This window comes from Manduca sexta, chromosome 21 (assembly GCF_014839805.1).
Source record: "Manduca sexta isolate Smith_Timp_Sample1 chromosome 21, JHU_Msex_v1.0, whole genome shotgun sequence".
NCBI lineage: Eukaryota > Metazoa > Arthropoda > Insecta > Lepidoptera > Sphingidae > Manduca > Manduca sexta.
In genome coordinates this window covers 3874536-3889500 of record NC_051135.1, presented here as the reverse complement: position 1 = coordinate 3889500, position 14965 = coordinate 3874536, and the positions used below count along the sequence as shown (strand labels likewise).

The window sequence follows — 14965 nt, the reverse complement described above, 5'->3', positions numbered from 1 at the left end:
AGTTAACAGAAATGGATTTCAACCATAATTGTACTTTTCGGTGCCAAACAGTTCGCTTTCCCTTAGTTTTAATAAAGTTGATTTTTGCTTTGTCAAACCGCGGCTTAACCAAATTAGAAGAATGGGAAGTTAAATTTGTAAAGTTACTTCCTATATAAATTCTAATTATATGCATACCATGATCATGGATTTAGTATATTTAAGTATTCCTTTAAAAACCACGTATTCGAACAACGGTCCTGTATGACAGACAAACGAAATCTTATTTCTTATCCACTTTTACCAATATTATTGTATCGTATGGTACTTTTTACTAATATTATAAATGAGAAAGTTTGTAAAAATATTCGAATGTTAGACTTTTGAATATTTGTTAGAAGTAAACACAAACTCAGTTGAACGGATTTGGAGGAAATTTGGCACAGGGATAGCCCATGTCCTGGAATAACATGTAAGCTACTCTTTATGTCTAATTTGTTTATTTTTTCTAATTTGTTCCCATGTCAAATTATGAGTTTTATAATTTTTTTTTAAATAGATGGCGCTGATGTCCTTCCTATGGCGTAATACATTGCTAGTGTTTTAATTACTTTTATAACGGGAAAGGCTTTCCAAGCGGGCGAATCTGCGAGCAATACCGAGTATAAAATATAACAAGGGGACCAAAATAAAAAAGATTCAAATACAATAATAATATAATGACTTTACCTTCTATTGTATTTGCATGTATTTAAAACTTGTACAGACACGGTCAAAATACCAAAAAGATACCATTTTTTTCAGTAAGAAGTAAAATTTATTTACTAGTTACATAGAAAATTTTAATAAAACTAAATTTATTGATAACCAGTGATCTCTGTGGGCATTTTATTAATTATCTCAAACGTCATCTACAAGCATATCACTATCCTTTCAAGGGTGACCCATCCCGAGTACCTTCAACTTTCAAGTTTCAACCACAAGTGACATGTATTATAAATTATATTCTCATGACTTGCAGGTACCTTACGAAGAACCTACTCTAATTTGAGTCGACTATTAATAAAAAATATTAAATTGCAATATAAAATTCTTCCCTTTAAAATATACATCTGATGATATTCTAGAATTTAAGCCATTCATACTGATATTACATAAAATGTATCGTAGAGATTATTTTTGAGACATCTGTTCTAAGGTCAAAGACATCGTAAAAGCTAAAACTGTGCACATACACTAGTATAGTTACAATTCCTGCAACCGTCATATTCTTAATCCAACTATTAAAGAACCCATGTGAGTTTGACATCGCTGAGTTTTTGCAATGTGGAGCATTTCCGGTTTTATCCTTATAGTTTCCGCAGTCATAATGAAGGCATGGTATTTCTTTGTGCCTATTGTCAATAACAACTCAAATCTCGTTTTCAGAACTGTGTCTTATTGTCAATATTCTCTTTTCGAATAATGCTTCATGTATGTAATCTTACAAAATCTCAATCGTAAAATTTTATTTTAAATTAAAGGGATAAAGTCGGTATACATTTTTAGTGCGGAATAACGCGGGTTATTACGCCGCGACTCCGAAATGCCTTTAATCTCTTTAATTAAATACTGTACGCGTAATACTGATCCTGATATTTTTCCCACAACAGACAATTTTATACAAGCCATGTCGAAAAATGTCGCCAATTTATCAGTTTCGTTCAAAACCCTTATTTATTAAGGCTACGCATTCATACGCTCCCATAAATATATGAATGTCTATAATCAAACAATATATAGTCAGTATAATGAATTGTATAATAAAGTAATGTAGGAAACGACATATTTTGTTTTTCTGACACAAATACAGCCCCTACTGACTCTACCTAAATAATAAATTTGTCTGATTCCTCATAAAATTGGAACTAGAGGATGCTATATTATGGTTAATCAAGTCAATCTAGTAAGTACCTATTCCTACTTAATATATTTACTTACTTATATCTTATTTATTTTTTTATTTGACCTTTCCTTTAAAAAATATCTTTCGAAGGTTGCCACAAACAAAATGGTAATAAATACCTTTAAAGAGCCAACATCGTTAAGCGGTAAAAAGGCCGCCACCTATGTTCAACAAATTAACCCTAATCAAAACCCTCAAAAAAGCCTGAAATTCGACACTAAATAAGAGTGAGAATATACATAAAGTAAGGAATTTTACGAGCTTCGTTGAAATGTATTTATTACAGTTTTTAGGGTCGTCTCGCTAAGTTTGCTAATATACTTTGTACAATTTACAAGTCTATTTCTAATAGAAATAATAGGATATATTATTATAATTTCTATGTTAAGTAATACAATCTTACTATTAAGAATATTTACAGACCTTAACAACATAAAGTTCTTTATGAAGTTTCATAGCTAGTCAAGTATGTATAAGTTGAACATTGAAAGTGATCATTCATTTGATTAACCTTGTTTAGTTTAAAAGTTTGTGAGATTACTTAGCTACGATTAGGCACGCATAAATTAACGTTTTAACATATTTTGTAGTCCAATTTAAAAAATATATTTAAAACTCTACAAAAATGTTTTCATTACAAATAAATTAATAAGTAATATACTATATAGTATATACCCTTCAGTAAAAATGATTACTGAAGCAAATTGTTAAGACAAAACATTTATAGAGATACAGTCACAAGCATACCTACGTAATTACTCTTATACAAACCTAAGAAATGTACAAAAACCTATATTTACTTCTGTTAGACTAATTAATATACTTAACAGCACAAAATAACCGCAGTCATTATGTCAAAATTCCTGATTTAATGGTTCCAGAAAAGTTATTTAAATCAACCAATTAATCTAGAAATGTCACGGATAATGTCGCCGCCAAGCAGAACTTAAATATCTAAGTTACAGCACTTCAGAACTATTCACGTAGATTGCTAAGAATAATACTCCGCCGCATTACCAAGCTAGCTTTTCCTGCCAAGTTGATCTGAATAAATTAGCTTTAAAAGAACTAAAGTTAACTTTCACGTTTAATGATAACAATTTTTTATATTTTTGTTAACAGACGGAAAAGAACTCAAATATCGGGGAAATATCTAAATTTTTTTCTGCTATTACACACTCTAATAAGTCCGTGAGCATAATTTATGTTCAAAGATGAGAAATTTCTTTATAATTTATTTCATATTTAAAATTGTAATTAAAAAGAGGTACCTAGATATCGTTGTTTGATTAATATTTTGTTGCGTAGTATTAATAAACCATACCAAAATACATAAAGAAATGTACTTAGCTTAAGATTTGGTCTACGAAATCCGCATTATAAAACCTCTTCCATGTTTATTTCCTAAGAGCATTATAAGATAAGACACGACCCCAATATTTAGTTTGTAAACGGAAACTATTAGCAAAACTCGTTCGCTTCGGGTCAATGGTAACGTCTTCGACCTTCGCTTCACAATCGCTTGAAAGCTTACGATATTATTGAGTTTATCATCGTGGAGTTTAGGTCCAAGGCTATTACCGGAACTGAATTTAGCAATATTCTTAAGGATACTGCACAATAACGGGAGTGTTTCCTAATTTCGAGGGAATAAACCAATTAGGTTAATGACTGCGTCGGTTTACTATTGCGTGCGTGGTACAACAACGCTCTTAGGTCCTGAATTCGAATCCCGGGTCGCGCAATTATATTAGGTTTTTCTATTCTGTAACAATCCAGAACCTGGAACTTGTGCCCGATATGGCGATGGGCTCGACCCAATCACATCATGAGACGGAAAGTGAACCCCCTAGTTGTATCTCTGCCAACCGCTTCGGGGATAAATTCGGGCTTGATGTGTGTGTGTGTGTGTATGTGTAATTTATTTAAGTCCTGTAGACGGTAGACTTTATTTCATATATAGCCAGATTATGTTATGTTCTCTTTTACTCTAAGGGTAAAAATCTTTTTCATGCGACGTTCTTATCATATTTTAAAGCTGCCCTAAAAATTAATAATTTCGTGCTTCGGACGCTTACATAATATAAAATGCAATAACATCGCCTTTTTTCTATTCTTGCTTCGTAAAACCACAATAATAGCGTCCAAGAAGATGGTAATTTGATATTGTAGACTCACTATAATGAATAGCTGCAAACCAATGCAATATTAGATTACTTTAGAAGTATAAAAGGATCGTAAACCAGGTTATAGATAAAGGCTTTAATGCGAATTAAGAGCAATGCACTCTTGACCTCAAAATAAAGAGCAAATTATTTATATATGTATGTTTTCACCATTGTTACCTAACGACACGTAAACTTACACAATAAGTATTAATAAAATTATAATGCGTCGATTAAAATTTGGTAATATTTTTATATAAATACTAGTTTTTGCTCGCCGCTTCGCCCGCGTGAAGGAGTTTTCCGGGTTAAAAATCCCACTAAAAAAGTATCCGATTTAATTATAGATATAATATGCGGTCTTTTATTTAGAAATATTTAAGACTAACAATCCTACGGTACATCATCCTTGTCTAACTCTAACGGTGTAGGCAGCGTACGCCAAGATAGCAATATTTTTCCAACTTGATATGTATCGTTATATTATGACCAAATTGCACAAAATCATTATAAATTATAGCCTATGTGTTATTCTGATGTATAACCAATATTACTGTAAAGTTTCATTCAAATCAGTTCAGTAGTTTTTTCGTGAAAGAGGAACAAACATGAATACATCCATCTTCACAAACTTTCGCATTTATAATATTAGTAGGATAGGATTTAATTGTGAAACAACAGAAGTAAATATTTAAGATGTCGTCAAGTCGATGCTCCAAGTGACATCAAAAAATATTTTTTTTATTTATATTCTTCTAAGTACTTATATACTTATTTTTGTTTATTATGTATATTTATTCCCAATTTCCCAACAAACTTATTATAATACCTATACAAACATAATATTATGTATAGGTACCTAAGGCAAGTATATTCAGCGGTCTACACCGTCGAACCATTCAATAAATTTTGGTAAACCTACGTTTATAATCAACAAGGGATGACATTAAACACAATATTACCCCGTTTTATGAGTCCGCCATCATAGTTTGGTTATGGGGACAAAATTTAAAAGGTTTGTACTTCCTGGAATATCCATTTATTGAATAGCATAATAAGGTAACTATATACATAAATTATTTTTATTACAAACTTAGGACCGATTTCGCCGCTTCCTGATAGCCTGTTCTAAATTTGCTAATAAACTACAACTTTACGTTTTAATGGGTTGAATAGAAATATCTGGCAAATAGTCGGTAGTAACATACCTACAGGATTTAGGACTGTTTCACAATGTTGAAGTAAATTTTTCCTGCCAATTAACGTATAAGACAGTCAATGCTAAATGCTCTTTAATCACTATTTATTTAGAAGTTTGTCTTGTATTTGGACACTCTATTATATTCGACAATTAGCATTAAACAGACCCTAATTGTTAGATAACTTTAACTGCCAGATGGATATTTGTAACTTTATCGGAGACCGGTGAAATTGACCCTTAATACTTAATTTTGGATAAGAACAAAATACTTGTATAACAAATAATAAATTTACAAAACAGACATATAAATTTTATCTATATGTATATAAAAGAGTCCCCAAAAGCTGTCGTGTCTTATGTGATCTATTTTCTCTAAATCTACTGAAAGGATTTTTATGAAACTTGGTATAGAGGTAGCTTAAGACCCTGGGAAGGCTATAGGCTACTTTCTATACCGGAAAAATATATAGCGGAAATTTTATCCCGGAAAAATCCTTCACGCGGGCGAAGTCGCGAGCAAAAGTTAGTTAATAATTATGAAATAATAAATCACTATGAGTTTTAAAATGCCATTGAAATGTCTAATCCATACGTTAATATAAAATAATTATAAACACAAAATCAGAGCTCCGCTGTTACACTATTTTTCTTACCTATTTTTAAAACCTAAGCAGTTAGGCACACCTCTATTACCTTAAACGTGCAGGAACTTACCCACATTAAGGCGGATGGTATTCAGTTCTTTATACAATGTATCCATAGAACTATCTAAGGTCTATTTTTGTATACTTAAAGCGTCGAAACGCGTGCATATGAGAAAAAAAATGTACAATTTTCACGCAATAATTTTGTAAGTATGTTCTGTTCCGTGATCATTTTTATTTGATTGTATTAAGAGCCATCTTCTTAACGTCTGTTGTATTAAAACAAATAAAGTACCCGACTATAAGATTAGTACTTGCCCCAATATACAGATAGCGTTCTTCGACGTGAAAAATAAATAAAGCCATTACTTATTTAATTTATTGTTACAAGCCAAAACATAAATTGTAAAGCCGGCAATACACATTGCCATAGCGATACCGAGTGTAAGCTAATACCAACGTGGACAGCATAATTGGGTAAAACAAAAGTTTTGTATTTTAATATTTTTATTTAATATAATGTAAAATAAATTATCTCTAATCTTACAAATAACCACTAGTCCTTTAAGGACTCACTCCACAAATAAACAAAAATAACATCACGAATGCGTACAATGTGAACGAAATGACGACACAAATTAAATTCTAAAGGATAATACTCGCTTTAATCGAATACTTAACGTCTATATTGCTACTATTCACAACCCGGGCCAAAAGAAAATACCATTTTATTTTTCTTGGTCCAAACATATAATTTTGATTCATGTTACTGAAAATATGACATTTAAGCGAGAAAAATTGTTTACATGCATAGTGGTTCCAGCGACGATTATTTCTATTACAAATATTATTCTATGATAAATGATTATATAAATTAATTAGTTCGTACAGCTGCAGTAATTTGACAGAGCGTAAAATGAAATACATTCAGCGTTAGAAAAGTATTTTTCAGATGTAAAGCCAGCCTTAGTCAATTTGCGTCTAGTTGAAACTAGGTGTGCTACTAACATAAACAGAAAGAGATCTAAAACAAATTTATTTAACTAATTAATATAATGACTATATAATTAAGTATGTAAGTTCAATTTAAAATAAAAATATAAAAAGGAATTATAGAAATCACAGTTTAAACTACACAATAGATTTAATATATTGTTTAAAATTTCAATGATGCAAACCAGTGTCGAAAGGCGACGTTTTTCGAAAAAGAACCCGACACAACATATAGGTACTAATATGCATGAATGCGGTCTGTAATTCCTTCTAACGGTAATTAGATTTTACATAAATTACGAAAGGGAAGCCGGTAGGAATCGGGTTTTAAAGACCCTCCACCACTGATGTAGACTCCACTAAATATAATATATTAAAACCTAATATTGTACTTTTGCGTTCTCTAACAATTACCGTGTCATTACAGAGAGACATCTCAAATATATTTACTGTATTTATTTATGATCATAACTAAACGTCCGATCTTAAGCGTTAATAAATTCGGATACAAACTTCCGTTCGAAGTAAGTGGTGTAGTTTGCCATAAAAGACGCCTTATTTAATTTATTTAAAACATAAACGAAAAAGGCGGAACATAAATAGAAGAAAGCCGAATTAAATCTTACAACAAAGACTGGCCTTATGAGTGCAAGACGTTACAAAGAAATATATTTTCAATAATGCTAGTAGTGACGAAGGGTGATATTTTCTAAAAGAGAAGCCGGTACAACTTACATGTACTAATATGCATGAATGCCGTCTGCAAATCCTTCTGATGATAATTAGATTTTACATAAATTACGAAAGGGAAGCCGGCAGGAATCGGATTATATGGCCCCTTCGCCGATCAATGCTAGATTTCAGAACTAATATTTACTTTTCTTCACTTTGCTTATTATTAGAATTGGATTTATTTAATGATTAAAAATAAATTTAAATATGGCCAGTTGGCACGATTTAACTTTACTTTAAATTCATAAGAGAAGAATGTGTGTATCATGAAGAAACAAAATGTAGTATAATTAGAAATACCTATAATATGCCTATGGATAAAAATCCAAACAATATCGCCATCAAATACTTAGCTGTCAGACAGTTCAGAAACCGGTCCCAAACTCAATTATCACAATAGGCTTTGTAGCAATGAAGTATACAAACGGTAGAAAACATTAACTACGCACTACACCACCCGTCTACCATGTGTTCTAAATTGAGACAAACATAAAATTAGAATAGAGTGTAAGGACAGCAAAAATGCTCGCGTAAAAAGTAGAAGATTCTTATATTATTCTATTTTCTGACGTTAAATGTATCTTACTATCAATACTATTAAAAAGATGATATAAGCCGACAAATTTGTAATCAGCACAATCTTATTACATTATCTATAATGGAACTAAGAAATAAATTTAATCGTTACTACATTTACAATCAAAAATTACTTTTAAATGATAACACTTTCCATAGTTGTGAATAGGTACAGAAGATACACCTTGTATAGCATTATTTATAACGCAATCATGTACCTCAATAGTATTTCTCTTTAAACATGATTGCTATCCTTACACAACTGCTCCTTTCAAATTGTATTTCAGTGTAAATTTATAATTTACATTCAATATATAATTTTACTGGGCGGCGCAGCTGTGTTGGTACTCATGGCTTGTTCGAGCGTATCAAGGCGACGGTAGGCATGCCCGCGGCTGTTACGACGTCTGCCTGACTGGCGTCCTTCGAGCAATAATCCGAAGAACTGAAAATAAAAAAAGAAACAATTTAAAAAATTAAATTAAAACTTTACCTCTGACGGGTTAAAAACATTATTCTACTTACCATAAAAAAAATTAAACCTACAGACCCACTACAGACGTAAAAACCATTATATGGTACATCATAACTAACCATATTTGTATATATCTCATGATATAATAATGGGGGACGTGTTTACTGCTAATTGGAACATAAATTCCACTCCCGGGCAACTCAGGTGTGTTTTTCGAGTGTTACACATTTTTGTTGGTTATTCAATCTGGGAATCAAACCCAGACCAATTTGGTTTACAGTCCAAAAAAAATATCACAATAATTAGAATATAAAGATAATTATTGAATGAATTAAATTTTGATGTACCAATTTCAGACATAATACATAACCATGAACAAATTATTTAGACCTACAATGTTTGTTTATTTAAATAGGTACGATAATGGTTGTTATTTATAGCAATTAATGTCATAAAAGCCGATAAAAATATGCTGCATACAATAATATGAGTAGTGTTAAAAACCCAACCATCTTTTCAATAACTTAACTTGAACAAACAAAAATAGTTTGCCTTAAAAGTATTTTTTGATACAAAAAAAAATACCTATATGAATAGAAAGTGGCGGCCTAAACAAATGCGAGTTACAGGGCAAAATAAAAAAAAATCAACGCGACACCCCAAGCCGAGAAAAAAAAACTGACGCGAGGCCCCGGGTGAAGAACAAAAATGTTGCGAAGCCCGAGTGGAACAAAAAAATACCGATTATAAAAATTTCGAAAGGTAAGATGCTGAAAAAGGTCCTTCAAGGCACAGTGCGAGGTCCTGGCAGTTATCCGGTTTGCCCCCTCTAAGGCCGCCAATATAAATAGGTATCATTTACTATACGATAGGCAATTTACTTCTTACATGGTTTGAATTCCTATCAAGCACAGTCTGATTTTTATCAAAGTATAAAATTATTTACACATAATTTTATTTTTATATAAGCTTAGTTGTAAGAAGCATCACAAATAAATATTTCTTTACAATGCGACTTCCAATCGGATTGTTCTTGAGACTATTATCCGATGTGAGAATTAAAAAATACAAAAATAAAAACAACAAATGTTAATATTGAGATATTATTGATCAAAATGGTTGGTTTTGCGCTAACATATACATTATACAATATTGATTTAAATTTTCAAATCTCATGTTGCTATTTAATAATCATGTTTTAATGGTTTTAACTATTTTTTCTATGTTTACTACATAGAATATAACCAAGAAAAAACTATTTTTTTATTAGTGCTAACGACGGTAGTTTTCGCACATAAACATATGTTAAAATATAATGTACTTTATAATAATGCTTGCATTTCAAAGAAAAGCACTAAGAACACCAACTCACTTAAATTTCACTCTTAACTAGACAAAAAATTAAGCTTTTGACCTCACGCCAACAGAGATGCAAAACAGCCCTCATTTGAATGGATGACTCCCTTCACTGATGATGTGTTATGTTATAAGATTATGTATAGAACAGGCAACACAAGGCACACAGCCATAAATATTGTACAACTTTGCCAAATATGTTAAGACATAATATTATCATTTATATATATTATATCATGATCAAAATACTCACCACTTTGCTGACTTTGTTCTTGTTGTGATATAAGACATAAATCAAGATAACCATTACGACTGCAGTCAGGAAAAATGTGAAGAAGTGGTCATCATCACCATCGGAATATCCATCTTGTACCGTGTGATAGTAATCTGAAACAATATTATAATAAATAATAATAATATGAATTTTAAATCTAGAAAAAAAGGTGAATAAGCCACTATAGATAATATTAACCAATTTTCCATTCTTGTAAAATTTCATTTTTAGTGTAATGCTCAAAGATTAGCATAAGAGTCAAAATTTTTTGTGTATATCACACATAATATAAAAATGTTGCAAACCCCTGAAATCCTAGTGGTTCTTCACAAAAATATCATATCTGATAACAAGTAGTATTAATTATGGGTTATCAATATAGATAGTGTGTTACAACCTAGTAAAACGAAATAAGCCAATTTGACACAAGTTACACTGCACCTGTATAAACAGACATAACTAATTCGAATTGTTATAAACTTATACAACTAGTAATATAAAATATTCAACCAGTGGCGGCCTTAAACGACGCGAGGCCCCAAGCGAAAGCAAAAAGAAACAGACGCGAGGCCCCGGGCAGAGTAAAAAAAACGTTCCCCAATTTTAACAGTTTCGTCGGTAAGAACGTAAAAAAATGGTCCTGCGAGGCACCGCGCGAGGCCTCTGTAAGCGCGAGGCCCCAGACGGTTGCCCGGTTCGCTTCCCCCAAAGGCCGCCTCTGTATTCAACTTATAAATGTATTCAACAAGTATCTAAATCGGGCCGACAATATAGGGTTATTTTGACGTTGCGTTACTAAATGAAACCACATACTCGTCTTCACCTTTGCTGACATTATGCCAAAAATCATCCATTAATAACGAATATTTACACCAAAAATCCTGGTTTTAGTTTTCTAATTTTTTTAACATTTTTAGTTTTAATGCAACTATGGCATATACGTGGGTATATTTCTGACTGAAAGTATGATGTTGCCACTGCAACAAATTCTCTTAGGGTAGTAGTAGTGGCTTTAGGGCGCGTAAAATAAAAATTACTTTTTATTAATATTTATTTTGTTCAAAACTTACATTTTTTTATTATACATATACGGCTCATGTAACTTATTGTAAAGTGTTATTTCCAAGTAGATTAGTATGTGGTTTCATTTTGTGATGCAATGTCAAAATGACCCTGTATATGTTATATTTTATAATAAATATTATACAAACATTGGTAATTTCTATTGTTTTAGTATTTAGTGTGTTTTAAATATTGTTATATTTATGATCAATATTTTTTTTAGCTTTACATGTATAAACTTATGCTGGGCACATGCCCATTGCGAATATTTATAGGGTTTATACATACATACATAACATCACGCATTTATCCCCGAAGGGGTATGCAGATGCGCAATATAGGGTTTATAATTTGTCATTTACCTAAATGTGACACAATACTTTGTCATAAAAAAATCTGGATGCGTTTAACTACTGTTTATAGGTGATTGTATCACTTGCCATCAGGCGGGAGGCATGTTTATGTCAGTAATATACAACAAAAAAATTACCTCCTTGAGCAATTTCATGGTTGAAAGAAGACAGACTCGGCTCCTTATGCTCATCAGCCCTGCTTTGCTCTTTTTCATGTTTTGTATCATCAGTCATGGGATCACCATTGTCATCACCACCCTGCACATCTAATGGACCTTCCTTACCCTCATCGGACTCTGGAATAAAACATGAAATCATCATAGATTAATGTTTTCACAGACAATTTATATTCAATGCCACAGTACTTCCATTTATCTGAATTCTGTATAATTCTAGCTATGAATACTCAATATTAATTCATAGTTATAACTTGAGATTATTTATTCAAAAATATAAGCAACAATCCAAATTTACATTCAAATTGATTATAGCTCTGTGACTCAACTAACTCAAACCATACCATGTTATCTAATCTGACAAACCTACATTATTCATTAGTCAGGTATGAGCCATATTAATATGCTTATTACTGTAGCAAATTGTGTATGCTACTAAACTACAAAATAAATAATAATATTGATATTTAATAACCATTCTCCTAATCTAAAATAATCTGAAGGTCAATTAACACAGTAATGATAAAACATAAAAAACATACATTTGAAAATACTATTAGCTGGACATAGAAATGAAGTGTTCTGCAAACTGCTGGTGGGGAACCCCTGGTTTATTTAAAAATAAACACTATGTTCACATCTTTAAGTCTTAATTATGTATTTTGTTATAATAAAGCATGTTCTAAATACAAAGAAAATGTGGTAGTATATTCTGACCTTGTCATAAAATATCTTGCTAATAAAATATTTTTCTATCCCTGTCAACTAGTTATCACATACTAGCTTTTGCTTGTGGCTTCGCCCGCATGAAGGAGTTTTCCGGGATAAAAGTCCCACTATATATTTTCCCAGGATAGTAGCCTATAACCTTCCCAGGGTCTTATACTATCTCCATACCAAATTTTGCTTTCTTATACCACACCTTATGTCACTTTTTATCCCGTTCCCACAGGAACAGGATAAAAAGTATCCTATGTCCGTCTCCTGGTTCTAAGCTACCTCTCCACCAATTTTCTGCCAAATTGGTTCATCCGTTCTTGAGTTATAAATAGTGTAACTAACACCACTTTCTTTTATATATGTAGATTAGGAGTAAAAATATTTTTCTAGCCCAACAATTGGAAACATGTTGGTGGACAAATTTATAATTCAGTAATACACACAATTAAGGCTTACTAATGTGGTGTAAAATTTATGAATTCATTATAATTATTCACTTACCTCCATCAACATCCTGATAATCAAATCCATCACCTTGAGAGTTCTTGTTTTCCACAGGCTCTTTGTGTTCCAAGTCACCAGTAACCTCAGCTTTGCCTACCTTGTCATCTTGGGCAACATTTTCTACTGCCATTTCTATCTGATCATTACCAGATACATTCTCAGACTCAAGCAATGGTTTGTCAAGTTTGGCTTCATTACCCTTCTCCACATTTGCCACAACAGGACTTGAAACCTTATTAGTTGATGTTGTTATTGTATCTGGTTTAATATCTATGTCACCGGGGTCACTGACCTTTTCAGGCACGGATGGCAATGACTGTGCGGTCACTTTAGTTTTGTCGCTAGTTGTATCCTTAATTGAGATATCCATTGGCTCAATAGATTGATCGGGGGCGTCGTTCTTAACTTCGGTTACTACTGGTGCTGAGACAGATGCAGTTGCACTGACATTTGTACTTTTTTGTGAACTTTCAGCTACAGGCGGTTTTAATGTCCCTAAGCCCCAGTTGAAGAATTTACAGAAGAAGTTCGCGTCGTTGCTGGTTAGCTCTTCCGCCCCGCAAACTTTACCACATGTCACAGGATGTTTGAACACTTTTTCAAGAGATACCTTGTATGGGGCAAATTCATTTAAATTACCGAATTCCCAATCCTTAGCGGTCACACAGAGACTGTTGACGTCCTGTTCTTCGTTAATTTTAGCAGAATAATCTTCGTTTAATGTTAGCTGCGATGTGCTGACAGCAGCACATAATTGGTTGCTCATGTCATAGAATATCAGGCACTGGAATTGCTTTTCGCTAAACGGTGGCACGGTCACAGAACATTCTTGTATCTTGCTCTTGATTAAATTATTCAGGAAAGGATTTTCACAGTGAACCTCAAGTCCAGTTAGGTACGTAGAAATATTACGGCTAGACACGGGGTTACCCAAACTGCGATAGCAAGTATTTATCAACAAAATAGCTAAAATATAGCGGAACATGGTGGAAATAATATTTTAAAACAATAGACCTAAAACATTGAAACTTATAATTATTTTTTTTAAAGAATTACTAGATGAGCACAATAATTCTGCAATTACGAGTGAAGGCGAAGTTGGATGACAGTAATATAAATGTCAATGTCACCTGTCAGCAGTTAAAAAAAGAAATGAACAACTGACAGCAGGTTATAAATACAGTCATTCTATTTTAGAGTTAAAATTTTGATTTTCACCGAATATTTATATGGTACATATTTAATAGAACTTTGTAAAGTAGAAGCACGTCGATAAATATAAGCTATACTTCGATTTCATAAAAAAACGAATAAAAAAATTCAATAGTTGCCCAACATCCTAAAATAGATGGCGTTACATTACGACTTTCTATTTTTTTAGTGCTATAGTTGATAAGTATAATTAATAGATGGCGTTGTTAAATAAAGTTTCGTTCGAGAATTACCTTTTAGGTCTTCTACATAATATTACCTACATAATACATTCTCCTCAGGATACATAATATTGCCTACATGGCCAGTGGATTAAAATCTGGTTGATCCTGGATTTGATTTTCGAGTCATGGAAAAGATTGTAAGAAAGGAGGTGGCATGCCGAGGGTGCAACATCGGTGTGAGTGACTTAAAGCAGGACGTCTCATTTAGTTCTCATGGAATCGGGGTACATGGTGTCTATTTTACCACTGGCTCGCCAAATAGCCGCCCCTATGGACTTATTTTTATTATTATTGTAAGGCAACCTATATTGGCTGATAGTACTTATTTAGTTTACGTACCAATATATTAAGTCCCTTTTAAATCACAAAACAAA

General features: G+C 32.2%; 1 protein-coding gene across 1 annotated transcript; it reads right to left on the bottom strand.

Annotated features, from left to right (window-relative positions):
- Window positions 1-6299: 6299 nt before the first annotated feature.
- LOC115444573 (trans-Golgi network integral membrane protein 2) lies at window positions 6300-14285 on the bottom strand. Its single transcript, XM_030170401.2, has 4 exons — window positions 13153-14285; window positions 11893-12051; window positions 10320-10453; window positions 6300-8680 (listed from the first exon to the last, which is right to left on the bottom strand). The coding sequence occupies exons 1-4, from the start codon at window positions 14138-14140 to the stop codon at window positions 8543-8545; spliced, it is 1419 nt and encodes a 472-aa protein (XP_030026261.2). The 5' UTR covers window positions 14141-14285; the 3' UTR covers window positions 6300-8542.
- Between the last annotated feature and the right edge of the window lie 680 nt (window positions 14286-14965).

Bases quoted from the DNA above. Each gene is read 5' to 3' on its own strand.
- LOC115444573 (XM_030170401.2), bottom strand. From the start codon at position 14,140: ATGTTCCGCTATATTTTAGCTATTTTGTTGATAAATACTTGCTATCGC. The intron at 12,052-13,152 runs GTAAGTGAATAA...GTTTTATTCCAG, and splicing joins TTATCAGGATGTTGATGGAG to AGTCCGATGAGGGTAAGGAA. The intron at 8,681-10,319 runs GTGAGTATTTTG...TTTTATTTTCAG, and splicing joins AGAACAAAGTCAGCAAAGTG to TTCTTCGGATTATTGCTCGA.